This window comes from Chelonoidis abingdonii, chromosome 4 (assembly GCF_003597395.2).
Source record: "Chelonoidis abingdonii isolate Lonesome George chromosome 4, CheloAbing_2.0, whole genome shotgun sequence".
Lineage (NCBI taxonomy): Eukaryota > Metazoa > Chordata > Testudines > Testudinidae > Chelonoidis > Chelonoidis abingdonii.
Window position 1 is genome coordinate 111,873,430 of NC_133772.1, and position 16,877 is coordinate 111,890,306.

Sequence of the window (16,877 nt, forward strand, 5' to 3'; positions counted from 1 at the left end):
CTGATTGGTCCTCTGGTCAGGTGTTTGGTTCCCTTTGTTAACCCTTTACAGGTAAAAGAAACATTAACCCTTAGCTATCTATTTATGACACAGCAGCAGTTCACTAAGGGTATGGCTACACTTGAAATTTCAAAGCACTGCCATGGCAGTGCTGCGGGAGTGCTGCTGTGGCAGCGCTTTGAAGTGTGAGTGTGGTCGGAGCTCTCCCAGCGCTGCACGTAAACCACATCCTCTACGGGTGTAGCTTGTAGCGCTGATTACACTGAGGCTTTACAGCGCTGTATCTTGCAGCACTCAGGGGGGTGTTTTTCCACACCCCTGAGCGCGAAAGTTGCAGCGCTGTAAAGTGCCAGTGTAGCCATACCCTAACAGTTCCAGTCATTTTGTCTCAAGCTCAACTGGAAACAAAGTATTTGTTTGCCAAAGAAAAAAGAACAAAAATATGTTGAGCAAAAGATTTAATTGCCCCATGTCTGAAGGGAAATCAACAAACAATGGAAAGTAACATAAAAACATATGCATGAAAGACTGTTGTTATTTAAAACTAATTGACATAGTCACTTTCAGTGGAATCTGGCTGGCTCTATCCAGTATTTAATTCAAAAATTCCTCAGGAATGAAAGTCTTCTGCAGGCCAGTTTAACTTGGCTGGGGCTGGCGTTTGCTTTTTCCCACATTCCACCAGCTGAAGTTAGAGGCTGGCGGCAGGGAGCCTGATTCCTCTGTCTCTTCCTGTGAGTGACACATCCAGCCAGCAGCTGAGCTCTTTTTAAGTTGTCTGCTAAAATGGCTGCTTGGGGAAGCCGGAATCAGAAGGACATAGAACATTAAAATCTCTCCTGGCCTTCTGAGAAAGCAAGTAAGAATGTTGCTGAAGAGAGATGCCATGAAGGATCTAGAAAAGGAAAAGAAGCAGAGGGTTAGGGATTCCAAGGCCCATGATGGGCAATGTTCAGTCCTGTATCAATAACAGCTTTAATGTCTGACATCTCATGGCCCTGTAACAAGAGCTTTATCTCACTGGGAAGGAGGGATTCCCACTTTTCCAGTAGAATGCAACACCACATTTGCTTCTTACTCTGGAAGCAGCAGACATTGGTCTTTAGCATCATGATATGTCTAGAAAAACTTTTTTAAAAGAACTTAAGAAAATGTCTGTACAGTTGAACTCATGATACTAAGAGTGTTTGGCTGTCAGGATTTACAATTAGAGGGGCACAACAATTAGTCCTAATAAAATGCTCTGTACCAAAAATGGCATATATACAACAACCTGAAAGCATCTAAAGATTTTACAAGGAAAGACACTTGTGAATAATGTGGTTGTCCCAAACTCATGCTAATAAATAAACCCTTCCTAGCCCAGCAGTCAGTATATCGTATATATTATTTCCTCTCTTTCTATCTTTTGATATGTTCAATCTTAAGTCTGCCAGAGCCATGGTATTGTGTCTGGTTGGCTCCTCCAGACTGCAGGAGGGGGTGGGGAACTGAAACTTCAACTCCAGATGTGTTATTTCTATCCTTTTAACTGTTCCTCTGAAAAACAAAAAGCCTTGTGTTGCTATGGAGACAGTATCTCTTGCACTGATGTACCCAGTGGGCGGCAGCAGCTTCCTAGCTGTGGAAATGGCCTAAGGCCTAATGCCTGAGTGTGATAGATGCTTCTGAACAGATTCTAAAGGCAGAGGATTGAATTTAACTGGCAGGCATTGCTTTACCAAGATGTCCAGGGAAGAAGAACATCAGGGACACAGGGCACTAATGACTTTATTCATGAAGGGATACTTAAAGTGAGACATAGTGAACTGGGAAACAGTAAGTGTATGTCTACACAGCTGCTAGGAGTCAGTCTCATAGCCTGAGGTTGACAGACTTGTGCTAGCAGAGTTCCTGCTAATGTGCTAAAAATAGCAATGTGGATGAAGGAGGGTGGGCTTCAGAGCCTGAGCATGAATATCAAAGCAACATCCACACATGTATTTTTAGCGCACTAGTTCAGGCCCTGTTAAAGTCTGTCAACCCGACTGTAAGACTCACTTCTTGTAGTGTATAGACATCCCCTACGAAGCCCAGAGTTAGTACACAAAAACCTCCATGAAGGGCTCTGGAGTCTGCATCCAAGAATGGAATCTAAAATGACAGCTTTGGTTCATCTAAGATGGCAGTATCTTTAAAGGGTTATAATATTTGTATTCACTTCATTATTTCCCATAATAAAAAGAGACAAGATGTGTGAGGTAATATCTTTTATTGGACTAACTTCTGTTGATGAGAGAGACAAGCTTTCAAACAGAAGTTGGTCCAATAAAAGATATTACCTCACCCACCTTGTCTCTCTAATATCCTGGGACCAACATGGTTACAATAACACTGCATATAATAAAAAGAGGCAGAACTAGGAATAATGAAACAAAGAAAGGGAAAATTTAGACTGAATATCAGGAAAAGCTCAGTAAGATCTATTTGGCTGAGGTATAGCTTCCATCACTTGAATAAATGAAAATAGGATTGGAAAATATACTAGAAAATGTACTTTGAAGGGAACAATCCTGCACAGTTCCCCATGAGATAGCCTATCACGGCTTTTCCGTAGCTATAGTCTAGGATTCTGTGGAAATGTGTTTTACCATTACTTCTGAAAATTAAGACGAATAGGGTCTGTCCCACCTAAACTAAGAATATGGCCTGTGTTATGCAGATCACAGTAAATGATCGTAATGGTCCCTTCTGGCCTTAAAATCTATGAATATATGAACACAGCATTTACCAGACAGGGCCAGAATACTGATCCACCAAGTGCTGCTCCTGAGAGTCTGCACTCAGTGATGCCTCAGAGAACGGTGAGAAAAATTAATAACTCACCCAGCCAATTATGCACTGCTGTATGGGAGGGGGGCAGGAATTCCTTCCTGACTCTCATGGTGGGAAAAGACCCTATAGCATGAAACCTCTCTCTCTCTAAGTTTTTATATGGTTCTTATCACAATGGTTTCTGAATACCCACATTTGATTGCCACAATCTTCCCAGGCAGAACTGCAAATATTATTACTGATCAGAAAATGATTCAGACCCTTTTTAAACCCACATCCTGTATGTGGCTGAGATTGATCCATGGTGTATAGGGGACACATTAATTGAAGTCAGTGGAGTAAATTGGAATTATACAAGACTATTTTTGGCTCCTTGCCTCTGTGGTAGCCCAAAGATTTACAAAATGAACAGAGCAAACTGCCCTCAGCAAAGACTAGGCTCTGTTTTTTCTAGAAGAGCTATGTTTCTGGGTTACCATATGGCCCTCTTGGTTATGTGCAGTCCAAACTTCTCTCTCTTCTGTTGGGATAGGTCTCCTCCTCTGGAGTGTTGCCCATTTCCTTCTATGTATTTCCTCCCCAAAGCAGTTTTGCTGCATTACTGCTCAAGAAACTGAGAAGGGCTGTTGACAGAAGAAGCCCTATTAGCAGAGACACCCTCATGGAGGTATTTAGGAAGAGACATTAGGCTGCTGTCTAAACCATGCACCGATCCTACTAGCCAGGGCTTATTCCTCCTGACATCTGCTTTCTGAGGTATTGTCGTTCATATTATATTCTGTCAAAAGCCATTTTGCCACCCAGCTGTGCAGCGTCCTGCGACATGTCACTACAGGCACTTACCATAGCCCATCCACTGTCCTGCAGAGGCGACATCCATCCCAACAACAGAGACCCAGGGGGGACAGCACAAGCCTTTATTGCAGAGGACTAGAACTCTCTTCCCCTGTGGAGAAAGGAAAGAGATATTCCTCATTGACTGGCTGAAGTGGAACAATTCAGAAACTGTTTAAAACATTACAGAAGTGGAAATTATACGGTTAGGCCTTCTGCTCTGCAGTCAGTTTGACTTGGACTGTGATCACATCACAGCTCACAAGCTAAGCAGGGTCAGGCCAGGATGATACTTGTATTGGAAATTCTAGGCCCAGGTTCTGCAAGAAGAGGTGAAGTGGTGAGTACTGAACCCAATACACCTGCATTAGGCAGCACCGTACTGTTGGATGTGCCATCTTTTTTAAAGGAACTGAAACCATGGTCCTCTCCCCATCCTTAACGATCCTACTGCACTTTTCAAGAATTGGGGTGTTAATTCAGGTGTGCAGTCCAAATTCCAGCTCAGTCGTTTCCTTTCTGCCTCCTTTAATTCCCCATATAGTTTCAGTTGGATACAGTGCTCCCCTTCACTACCTGAATTAAACTGCTGGATAGTGCTGATGTGCACTATTAAACAGGTTCCCTATTCCTCCCCAGAAATAGAATAATTTCAGTAATGGGTAAAGGGATCTCTGTATATATAGTTTGTAAAGTGCTTTGGGATCACTGGGATGAAAATTTTATATAAACATATATTTTGATTTTGTTCTCTGGAAACTGGAGTCGCTCATGGGGAGTAACATACAGTGTTGTCAGTGAGGCTACATTGTGGGGACATGGTAGGTAAAGGAGATTTCCATCGCACCACAATCTCTGTGGAAGAGCCTCCCATTAGTCCCATTACTCCTTCTTACTCTGCTCTTCATGTTTAGACAAAGTTAAAGGTAATACAATATTCTACAGTAATAAGGGACAGACTGCTTCATTATCACTTTTGTGTTTTAGATCATAATCTAGAACAGTGGTCACCAACCATTAGATCGCGATCGATTGGTTGATCCTGGAGCCTCTCACAGTCGATTGCGATCTCCTACCACTAAAAGTCCAGCGGCGCAGCAGAGCTAAGGCTGCCTGCTTGCCCCGGCGCCATGCTACCCCCAGAAGTGTCCAGCATGCTCCTGCAGCCCTTGGGGGCGGGGGCAGGGTCTCTGTGTACTTCTCCTGCCTGCAAGCACTGTCCCCACAGCTCCCATTGGCCACAGTTCCCTGTTCCCAGCCAATGGGAGGTGCATGGGTGGTACTTGCAGACAGGACCAGTGTGTGCAGCCACGCACCCCACAACACACACCCCCAGCCACTGATTGGGAGCTGACCGAGGTAAGTGCTGCGTGGCGGGAGCCTGCACCCCTCCTGCACCCCAACCCTCATCCCTGTTCCCCCTCCTGAAGCCAGCACTCCATACCCCCTCCTGCACTCCAACCCCCTACCCCAGCCTGGAGCCCCCTCCTGCACCCAAATTCCCTCCCAGAGACCGCACCCCATACCCCCTCCTGCACCCTACACTCTGCCCAGCCCAGAGCCCCCTCCTGCACCCAAATTCCCTCCCAAAGCCCACACCCTCTTCTAAACTCCAACACTCTGCTCCAGCCCGGAGCCCCCTCCTGCACCCAAACTCCCTCCCACAGCTTGCAGCGTTCACCCCCTTCTGCACCCCAATCCCCTGCCCCAGGCTCAGCTCGGAGCCCCCTCCCACACTCCAAACCCCTCAGCCCCAGCCCAGAGCTCACGCCTCTCCCAAACCCTCCCTGCCCCAGACCAGTGAGTGAGGGTGGGGGAGAGCAAGCGACAGGGGGAAGGGTGATGGAATGAGCAGGGCAGGGCTTCGGGGAAGGGGTGGGGCCTCAGGGAAGGTGCAGGGTAGATCCTGAGTTGGACTTAAATTCAAAAAGTGATCTTGTGCGTAAAAAGGTTGGAGACCACTGATGTAGAGTATTGGAGTCCTTTTTAGAAAAGGAAAACTATCCCCTGGCCTAGTCTAGGAGTCCCAGTTCAGTGTTGGTGTCCCATTTTCTCCTCCTGAATCAGCTAGTAGGACAAAAAAGCCAGGGTCGGGGTCTCAAGTGCTGGCAGGGCCACTTAGCAGGGAACAGATGTGGACATTGGTGCCTGTGTAGATTGCTATACTTATGGAGTAGATGAGATTTGTATCCACCTACCCCAGGGCTGAATTTAACTTAGAGGGAATATGTGAGCTTAGACAAGGCCCCTCTCTGATCCCAGCCATTTCCCTGCTCCATCAATTACATTGTGGGTGGGGGGAGGAGCTGACAGAAACAGCTTCATTTACTAATGTGTGAAGTAAAGAAATTACTTTAATAATATGGAAGAATCAAGGGAGGGGAACAATAGGAGGTGAAAGGAGAGAGAGAGATAGGAAAAGAGCGGGAGGAAGGCAGAGGATCCTCTCCAGCCCTTCTTAAAAAGTGCTGGATTATTCATGGCTCTTGTGTACACTGCTCCAGACCACATCACAGACATTCCAGGCTAATGAGTTCCATCTGCAGGAGCCATGTGCTCCAAAGCCCACTCCCACACTGGCATTCCTGCCAGCAGAGGAGCGTCTCCCTCCAGACCCTTCCCAACTTTTGGACGTCATGTGCTGTCCTCATAGCAAGGGTTTGGTACATGCTGGGTCTGTCCCCTCAGAAACTCCTCAAGGCTCACTTGCTCTCTGTCTGTGCCTCACATGTGTAAGATGGACTCCACAATATTTACACCAAAAATGACTATGCATCTCAAGCAAGTTTAGGACTCCATATTTCTGGATGAACCAGCCCATGCCATATGTCAGGCTTATTGGTCTTGGAATGCCTACAGGTGAAGGCCAAGTGGCGGGTGCTGCAGAGCGAGACTGAGGTGCATCAATAGGGTTTTTTGGAGAGGCAGAACTGGAATGGCAGGAACTACAGGGCCCAAGTAGGGGAGCACTGACTGAGATGTGTGGGGCCAGGACCACAGGGCAAACCTGAGGTATGTTGACAGGGTTGTGTATGGGTCCCAGTACTGCAATAGTGGGAGTGTTGCAGACAAGAGGTGCACTCTCACAGCTAGGGTGAGGGGAGGGCCAAGGGTGGCAAGAATGAAAGAGCAGGGTGAGGCTAAAGGGCAGGATTGAGTTGCTTCTTTTTAAACATTAATATATATTAAATTGACCAAAAACTGCAAAAACAGACCCCTTGGAAGAGAGGACCTAGGATAGCTAGCAGCTTGCTGAAGTTGGAGGTAGGGCTACATGTGGCCTCCGGAGAGTGAGCCTAGTGACCATGTGCTGTTCACGGGCAGTAGCTCAGCCATGCCTCTCTTCCTCCTTCAGTTCCCTCGCTAGAGAAGCCAGAATTTCCTAACTCTACAAAGCCTACACTGTCCCTTTTTCTGGCTGCATCTGGATCACAGTCCAACAATCCCTCAGTGCTGACTGCAAGCTACACTATGGCGGTAGTCCTCCCAAGTGGCCCATGGAGGTGCGCTACTGGCCTGCTGCCTTTGGATCACCACCACTGTAAGGGTACCCGTGGTCCCACTCCTGTGTCTCACTCTCCCCCCATGGTCCCACCCACACTGCCCCTCTTCCTGCCTTGGTTGCCCTCGTGGCCCTGCCCACCTGCCTCTCACATTCCTCCGCCACTTCCCCCATAGTCCTCCCCCTGACCACCACTCAGACCTCTTCGCCCTCTGATAGACAGAGAGGCACAGGCAGCGGAGCCCCTCGGGGGAGAGGCGGAGAGAGGTGCGAGCAGCGGGGGGGGGCTCTCGGGGAAGGGAGCAGAGAGGCATGGGTGGCCCCTCAGGGAAGGGACCAGAGAGGCGTGAGCAGGGGACCCTTGGGGAAGGAGGCTGAGTGGGGACAGGCCTCTAGCAATTTATGAAAATACAAAATACTCCCTTACCACCTCCTGAAGGCAGTGGCCTGCCTTGGGGCACAGGAAACAAATATGCTAGCAGTTTCACTCCCTGCTTCAAACCCCTCTGACTCAGTTTCTCTGTTGTGCCAACCTTTTCTTCTGATGATGAGAGCCAAACGGTATCTCTTACTGGGTTAGTCAGAGAGCAGAGGGTGCACCTTCCCCATTCCAGGGGCTTAGCATGCTGCCTCCACGGTGTTCCTGGCCCCTGCCAGTCTGGGGGAAGACTGGACTGGGAAACTGAACTGAGGCCTCCTACATGGAAATACAGTGTATTAATCACGAGATCTCCAGGTCAACTCATGGCATACATCCATCCCCACACTGGCCCAGAGGACAGGAAACAAGGCCTGAGAACTGAACCCAGATCATCCTAGTGGCAATGCAGAACATTCGAGGAACTGGATTCAAATTGAAGTGTCCTCAGATGACACTAGCCCTTTAAGGGTATGGCTACATGACTTTGTAAAGCCAGATCCAGGGACCCAGGCATGTAGACTCAGTGTTTCCAAGCCTGCACTTGAATGTCCACACTGCATTGTAAACCTAGGCTTACAATGGCTGGATTCGGGACTGTCATAAACAGATAGCTAAGAGTTAATGTTTCTTTTACCTGTAAAGGGTTAACAAAGAGAACCAAACACCTGACCAGAGGACCAATTAGGAAACCGGATTTTTCAGAGCTCAGGGAGGGAATTTTTGGGTGTGTGTCTTTTGTCTGTGTCTCTGTTTTTGCTCTCTCGGCTATGAGAGTGATTTCTATCTCCAGGCTTTTCTAATCTTCTGTTTCCAAGTGTAAGTACAAAAGGTAGAAGACAATAGGTTTTTATATTGTTTTTGTATTTACATGTGTGTAGTTTGCTGGAATGTTTATAATTGGTATATCTTTTTGGATAGGCTGTTTATTCATTTTTCTTTTAAGCATTGACCTGTATATTGTTACCTTGTATACAGAGAACATTTTTATGTCTTTTCTTTCTTTTTATATAAAAGCTTTCTTTTTAAGACCTGTTGGATTTTTTTCCTAGTGGGGACTCAAGGGAATTGAGGCCTGCAGCTTACCAGGGAATGTGGCAGGGAAAAGAAGGAGGGGGGAGGTAAATTGTCCTCTCTGTTTGTGTTTCAAGGAATTGAAGCAGGGAAATCTTCCTAGTGTACCCAGGCGAGAAAATATGTGGGGAGGTAGAAAGGGGAAGGGAAGTGGGTTATTTCCCTTTGTGGTGAGACTCAGGGCATCTGAGTCTTGGGGTCCCCCAGGGAAGGTTTAGGGAGACCAGAGGGCGCCAGAGACTGGAAATCTGGCTGGTGGCAGCGCTATCAGATCTAAGCTGGTAATTAAGCTTAGAGGATTTATGCTAGGCACCCACATTTTGGACGCTAAGGTTCAGAATTGGGATTTATGCTTATGACAGGGACACACAGCCATGCTAACGCATCTGTACTGCACTACACAGACGTTCTGACTCAAGTCTGCAGTTTGAGCTGCATCCACATTGCAAAATGACAGAGCTTGGGCCTGAGTCATAGTGTGACTTGGGCTATGATTCAAGCCCCTAGCAGGGTCCTAGGACTGCATCCTGAGTGCTTGCTGACCTGACTCAGACTCAGTGGACTGCAGAGGGCTTGGTCTCAAACCTGAGTGAGAGCTTGGGCTTAGGGTACAGTGGCTAGTGCATCTGTGCTGCATCAGCTGACCCAGATATGGGTCATCTGGGCAAGGAGGAAGAGACCCAGTGACAGAGAGAGACTTAGGTGAGTCAGAGCTGGGAAGCTGCAGGAAATAAGGGTTGCAGGACTGCCAGTATCCCCTGTGGGGGGCAGGGCACAGCAAGAGCCTGAGCGGTAAAAGGGAAAATCCCCTGGGAATTGTAGCACAGGGTGAGCTGAAGAACTTTGTTTCTTTTGCCTATGAGAAATAACACTATAAAAGAAATTGTGGGTGTGGCAGTGGACCCTTTGCAAGCTGGAGAGCAACCCTGCTTTGTTGCACTAGGTCTCCTGCATAGTTAAAATTAATTTAATATATTAAGATTGATCCAGCCAAGGATCAGAGAGAGAAATTCTTTGCAGTAACCTCCCCCACTCTGCCTGCATTGTCTGTCTTGCCGTTTCTCTCTCTCTGATAAGAGATAAATTCTCTGCATCTGTCAAGTCTGATCTGCTCAGAGCTCCAGTGAGAGCAAGATCCACTGAGAAGATGAGACTGGAATGCAACAGATCCCCAGGCTATGACGAGGAGCTGAGATTTCTTAGTGCACCCTGTGTGGGTTGCCCTGTCATAAATCATTGTTTGTCAAATTCAATATGCATCTTTAACACAAAAATGACACTTTCTTATGGGAGTTCCACATGTCTGGAATTCTGCACAGCTGAGGACCATCCAAGAGATGAAGGAGATGGGACGGCATAGGCAAGGAGAAGGGGAGATTGTGTAAAGCAGAAAGGAAACAAGATCTTATCTATATATTTTCTGCTCCAGCTCCGCAATCTATACACAGCTTTATGATCCACATTTCTGGTAATGCTGCAAATCCATATGCTGGCACATGTTTTTACATAATCTAAACTGCAAAAATAGATCACTAGCGTTCTAGACACAGTGAGAGTCCCAAAACCCTCTACAAAGAGCCTCCTCTGCTAGCTCAGCCTCTTTCCAAAATGTGGGGGAGGGGAAGCCTGTTTTGGTCATTGCTGGTCCAGGGCAGAGTTCCTGGAGGATCATGGCTCTGTTATTGTTTCTCCTGTCCCACTAACTTCATAGTGGAAGTGCCAGTTAGACACTCCAGACCCTATTTTGATATAACAGATGCTTAGTGGTTTGAGCATGGGCCTGCTAAACTGAGGGCTGTGAGCTCAGTCCTTGAGGGGGCCATTTACAGATCTGGGGCAAAAATCTGTCTAGGGATTGGTCTTGCTTTGAGCAGGAGGTTAGACTACATGACCTCCTGAGGTTCCTTCCCACCCTGATATTCTATGATACACCATTTTCAGGGCATTCAGCTGTGAAATTTCACTCCTTACTGGATACAGATAGTAAAAAACTTAAGGCAATTTACATACTGATATATTCACTGAAGCATAAATCAGGCTCTGCATATGTACATACAGGTTATAACTGTACCCCAGGCCTAAACCTCAACCTCTACATAAATAGGTGTATATATGTAGTCACATGTAACAGCCACCATCTTGATCTGCACTGGAGATTGAACTGGTGATCTCCAGAATAAAAAGCATAAATCTAGATAGCTTGAGCTAAAGAAGCAGGTGCTCAAAAATAATCAAACCGGTATCCTCTGTGGATTGTGCACAGAGTGGAACACACATTGACCAATGAGTTACATACTTCCTCTGGACAGAGGAAGCTCATCCCCAAGTATCTGAGGCCTTTGAATCCCTGACAAAGCTTTGTTTATGCAACAGCCACCATCTTGCCCAACACAAGGGATTGAACCATGTTCCAAAGCTAAATATATGAACCTCAATAGTTGAATTAACCTTCAAGCACTGTGGCTGGAGCTATAACAAACTTGTGTTTTCTGTGGATTGGGCATTGGGGGGATATGTAACATACACTGAACAGTGGATTACACACAAACATGCTGCAAGTTTTGCTTTTGACAATTGCAGGTTATTATACAAATACATTCACACACACTGCCCTTGTCAATGAGTCATTCAGATCATCCAAGACAAGTGCTGGTAACATCTTTATATCACAATACATTATCAAGTATTCTGTCTCTGATACACATGTTAAAGATAAGCTATTTCAGAAATGTTTCCAGCCGCTTCAAAACACGTTATATGTCTATTTGTAAAGCTACAAAAATGCTTTAGTATCATGAGCCTAACTGCAAAATCTTTGGAGGGGCAGTACAAATAAAAGATTTAAACATCTAAAAATGAGCTAAAATAGCGTTTCAATAGATAAACATGTCTTGACTTGGACGTTCAATGTATTGGTACATTCCAAGTTGGAATCAAAGTACTTTGTGTCTCACTGGGAATCTCCATTTTCTGATTTAATTATATAATTTGTATTATTATAGCAGCACCCATGTGTCCACATCAGGATCTGTGCACTTTGCACACACACAGGAAAACCCAGTTCCTGCCCTAAAAGTGCTTCCAGTGTAATTTGAAACAAGAAGCAACAGGGGAGTGTGACAAACACCACAAGAGGAATGGGGGAGAACAGACAATGGGAACAGTGATAACTGCCACTTACATAGGTCAGGTATTGCACATCTTGAAGGTGATTATCTGAAAAGGTTTTTAAAAATTTAATTAATTAAATGCATAAAACAAAACCAGCTCTCCTTGGCTATCATCAATGGTTGGCTGATTGCTTTCCAATGGGATAAAAACTCGTTTCCAGCTCTGCAGAGCTGAGACCTCAGATTTTAAAACTGCTAGTGATTCTGGACTGAATCTTACCTAATCTGGACCCTGAGCCAGGGTAACGTTCAGAGGAAAGTTCCGTATTTGGGTGGAAACAAAGAAGCATTTCTCTGTCATGTTAATTAAAAAAAAAAAAAAAGTACCTGCTCGAAGCCACTAAGTGGTTTGAAATGTTAGAGGTAGTTCTGGTGCAGATTCATTAATAATAATTATTTTTGAGTGACCAAACTATAGTAGGCAGAATGCAGGTGAGGAAGTCAAACATGTTAAATGAATTTATCGTGTGGCTCTACACTTAATCGCTGGGATAGCACCATCACATGTGTGGGTAGCTAACTATACTTGTGTCATGATTTTCTCCTAAATTTCTTTGGCATTTACATTCATAAAGCAAAAGACATGCAGACTGACAGCATATCTTTATTACTAGAAAACTCACCAACCCACATAACCTTCAGGGCCTAATATAAAGCTTATCAATTTCAGCATTTCCCAGACTGGGGAGGTAGTGAGTTCTAGAGTCAAGTGTTCTGTCCTCCTGATAAATAAATCAGTTCAAGCATCCCAGATGATCTCAGGGGCTGATACACACAAGTATGCATGCATATGCTCTGACTGAAGCTGACATTTAGTCACACAGACATATGTCCACTCTGGCTTATGCCTCCCCTTGCATGGTCTACATATTATATAAGAATTTCATAATTTCATTCTGTAGTACACTCTGAGGAACTGGCATTTTGCCAGTTTCCAAAATGGCCTCATTTATCATCTAAATATCCCATGAAAGCCAGGGAGTAAGGTCTGTAAAATAGCACTGATTAATGAAGTCACATCTACATTTTAATAGCTTTTGTGTGAGTGCAGTGCTTATGTATGGGTATGTATTTCTATTGTCTATGGAATGGGTGTTTCTGTCTCTGTAAATTTTGTGTGTGTGATTCTGTCTGTCTGTATTGACCTGTGAATGTAATTCTGGGAGTGTGGGTCTGAATGTGCATGCAGCTAGATGTGATTTGGGGCCAGGGTGGAATTCTTTGTATTCCTATTTGTGGTGACTGTGTGTGCGTATCTGTTTCTTTATGTGAATGTAACTGTGTATGCTACATGTGCATGTGAGATTGTATGTATGTATGTGTGAGAGAGAGACAGAGAGACTTTATGTGCATCTGTTTGTATATGTCAATGATGGCCTTTATATCATAGCATTATTTATAGCTGTCACTTCAGTGCCTGGCAGATGAGGCAGTACAGGCCTTTATTTCTCCAATGTGCTGGGGGAATTTCAGATATATAAATGAATTCTGGGGAAGTAATTATCGGAACCCTCCAGAGGCCTGGCTTTGAAAACAACGTTGCACATGCCAGCTTCAGAAGAACCTTGTGCTGCTTGCAAGTTCTTCCAGGAAAGGAACACATTGCAGCTGCAAAGGTAGCATAATCCAAGATAGGGAATGGCTAGGGCTAAGAGTGTCTGTTTTTCAGCCTTTGAAAACTGACGCTGCAAAGGCAGGAAGACAAAGTAAATGCAGTAGAGACCCAGGTTAAAATCCAGGCTGAGTCATAAGAGAAAAGGGTCTCAGTCTGGTCTCCAATGAAGATTTGTTTACACTGCATACAAAAAAGCAATAGACCTGCCATTGTCCTGTAGCCCAGATCAATCCTTATGTGGAAGACTGGGAACTCTATGAAATTCCCGTCATAGGGTTTCCTCCGTGTTGTTCTACTGGAGTAGGGACTTTACTCTCATATATACACACCTGGCATATACATAGGCAGGAGGTTTCCCCTGCCCCCATATATCATAGTTTTAGGGGATTTGCCAAAGACCATCAATGTCTATGAGGAGTTTCTGTGCCTTAGCACTGCCTCTCTCCCACTGGGTGATACCCCTGGACTCCCCTCATGAGAGATTCTATAGGATGAGGGTAGTGCACCAAAGTTAATCACCACAGCGATTCAGTCAGTAATATCTCTGTTATAAAATCCACAGGGGGCTGGTAGGGCCACCGTGCTTATTCCCTGCAGCCCACCCCCCTCCCGTACTCATTCTCTCCTCCTTATACAAGAGATCTCCATGCCCACAGGAGGGTTACTGTGTGGCTACATGGAATGATACCCCTGTCTCGATTCCATAGGGTTTTGTCTCCTCTGACACTGAAGGCAGAGGGAATAATTTGGTTCAATGTTTTTGGTTCCTCATTATGTTGTAAACAAGAACAGTTACTATGTGATTAAGCAGCTGTTATACAGATATTATCATCATTGTGCTGGGGTGCATACATGTTTATGTTTTGGTGCTGTGTTATATGCATCCAAGTGTGTGATTTCAGTTTGCATTTATGTTTGTGCATGTCTGCTATAGTGTATTTGTGTGCGCATATGATAGAGTATATATTTCGCGCTGTGTGAAAATAGGTGTTTGTGAGCATACATGTGTAGGAGTGTGAACAGACGTGTGAGATTGTGTGGACAAAAGCATGTATGTGTGAAAGTGAGCAAATCAGTGTTTTTCCCAGTATCTGCATCCATCTGGGCTTCCTACATCTCTTCTAATTCTTGTGTTCTGTCTGTGTGTATGCGTGCCCTCCTCTGCTGTCAGCCATTTCTCTTTGCCTTTTCTGCTCTTGTGTTTACTGGAGCCGAATTCAGAGACAATCCCTTGAGAATTTCTCTTTGTTGATGACTCAGGTAATTGGATACGGTGCCTTGGGAGGTTGCCAGGCATGATGTCATACCTCCGCAGGAAAAATATCCTATGTAGTTACTTGATACACCAGCCTGTGTCTCATCCTCGGGCAACAGAAGAGCTCTGAGCTGGGGGTAGAGACCTCCCAGGTGACCAGGTTAATCCTCCTTTTTGTCTTGTTCCTGCACTGGCATCTGAGGCATCTTATAGCTTTTGTACCATAGCCCTCCTAGTATCGGCCCACTAACATTTCCAGGACTAGATAAACTGCTTCTCATGGTAGTGCATCCAGAAATTATACACAAATACCCTCTGGAATGCTGGATGAAGCATGAAGGGACATATCAATCTTTAGTGCATCTGGTTTGTGAATATCTTGGGACACTGACTGCAATAGTGCCATCTGAACACCTGTTCTCACTTTCAGGTGACATTGTGAACAAGAAGCAGGTGGCATTATCTCCTGAAAATGTAAACAAACGTGTTTGTCTGAGCAATTGGCTGAACAAGAAATAGGACTGAGTGGACTTGTAGACTCTAAAGTTTTACATTGTTTTATTTGTGAATGCAGTTACTTTTTGTACATAATTCTACATTTGTAAGTTGAACTTTCATGATAAAGAGATTGCACTACAGTACTTGTATTATATGAGTTGAAAAATGCTATTTCTTTTGGTTTTTACAGTGCAAATGGCTGTAATAAAAAGAAATATAAAGTGAGCACTGTACACTTTGTATTCTGTGTTATAATTGAAATCAATATATTTGAAAATGTACAAGGATCCAAAAATATTTAAATAAATGGTATTCTATTATTGTTTAACAGCACGATTAATCGTGATTAATTTTTTTAATCTCTTGACTGTCCTAATTCCCCCATATGGTTGTTCTGAGGTTATTTGTTCCTCCCAGTTCCTATTCCTTACACTCTCATGAAGTTGATGTGAATTGGGGCTATCAAGGGGACTGACTAGAGACCTGGAACTTCTCTGAAGGGCCAGCCAGAACTTCTCAGGAGGTTCAAGTAGGCAATCTCAGAGGAAATAAATATCATTGATTAATTGTGATTACTTTTTTAAATCGTGATTAATTTTTTTCAGTTAATCACGTGAGTTAACTGCAATTAATCAACAGCCCTAGGGGGAATATATATATGGATCTGCCTTGGAAACAGGTCCTGGTGCAGCAAGACAGTATTTTGGTATAGGAGTGTGGAGAGCACAGGTATTGTGAAGGCAGGCCCACTGCTGAAAAGGTTGTGGCTAAGAGAAGAGCATCCAGGATAGATAGGGAAGGTAGAGCATTAATCTCTAGAGGATGAAGCAAGCCAAAAGTAGCTGACCAAATGCCCTAGAAATAGCTCCAAGGAACACCGAGACTACACAGTCTGATGGCAGATTCCAGAGTTGTAATGCAGAGAGACCAAGCCAGCAGACAGACTGAAAACAGCCTGACTACACAGTTTGGAGTTGGTCCACAAGTAGGGAACAAGTGGAATAGCCTGAACAAGGCCTGACCGCTAGGCTCCTAGGGAAGCCTAGAGGTCAAAGAACAAAGCAGTATGATTATTATTAATTATTTCTAATATGTAGCACCAAGGAGCCCCAGACACAGGGCCCCAGCGTGCTGTACAAACATAGAATATTCTTCAGTGCTTACACCAACTGAGTGACACTCTGGATGCAACAGCAGGGTAGCCCCTTGGGGAGACTTTTGTTTCCAAACTCTAGTGGCCATTAAGGGCTGACATGTTAAGGTGGGAAATGGCAGTTTGGGGTATTTCCATCCCTTCCTATTTCTTACCTATGATGAGGAGAGACAATGAGGGTAAAGTTCAGTTGGATAGCATGGCCACCCGTTGTGCTTGTCTCCTGCCACATAATGGGATGCTGCTATGAGATGACATGTTGTAGCAGGCTATGGAGTTTGTAATGGGGACAACAGCTGCAGCAGAAAAGTGTTCCATTCGCAGTGTGATGCTGACTTCAGGTTAACTAGTGGAACTTCATTAAACCTTGTGGATTGCTCCAGCCACATGGCTACTTGCTTCCAACCTGACTCCATGTTTACTAAACATCTACACTGCTATTTTTATCCATGCAGTCTGAAACCGAGTCAATTGCCCAGGGCTCTGAGATTTGACGCTGCAGGTATTTCTTTGCAGTGTAGACATACCAAAAGGTGTCTGGCAA

General features: G+C 44.9%; 1 protein-coding gene across 1 annotated transcript in view; it reads right to left on the minus strand.

Moving 5' to 3' along the window:
- Window positions 1-16,877, minus strand: part of ANGEL1 (angel homolog 1) — a 323,326-nt gene that overhangs the window by 84,508 nt on the left and 221,941 nt on the right. The window contains exon 2 of the mRNA XM_032801921.2: window positions 3,658-3,760. Coding sequence (XP_032657812.1) covers window positions 3,658-3,694 — 37 coding nt within the window. The 5' untranslated portion in view covers window positions 3,695-3,760. The remainder of the gene's footprint in view (window positions 1-3,657; window positions 3,761-16,877) is intronic.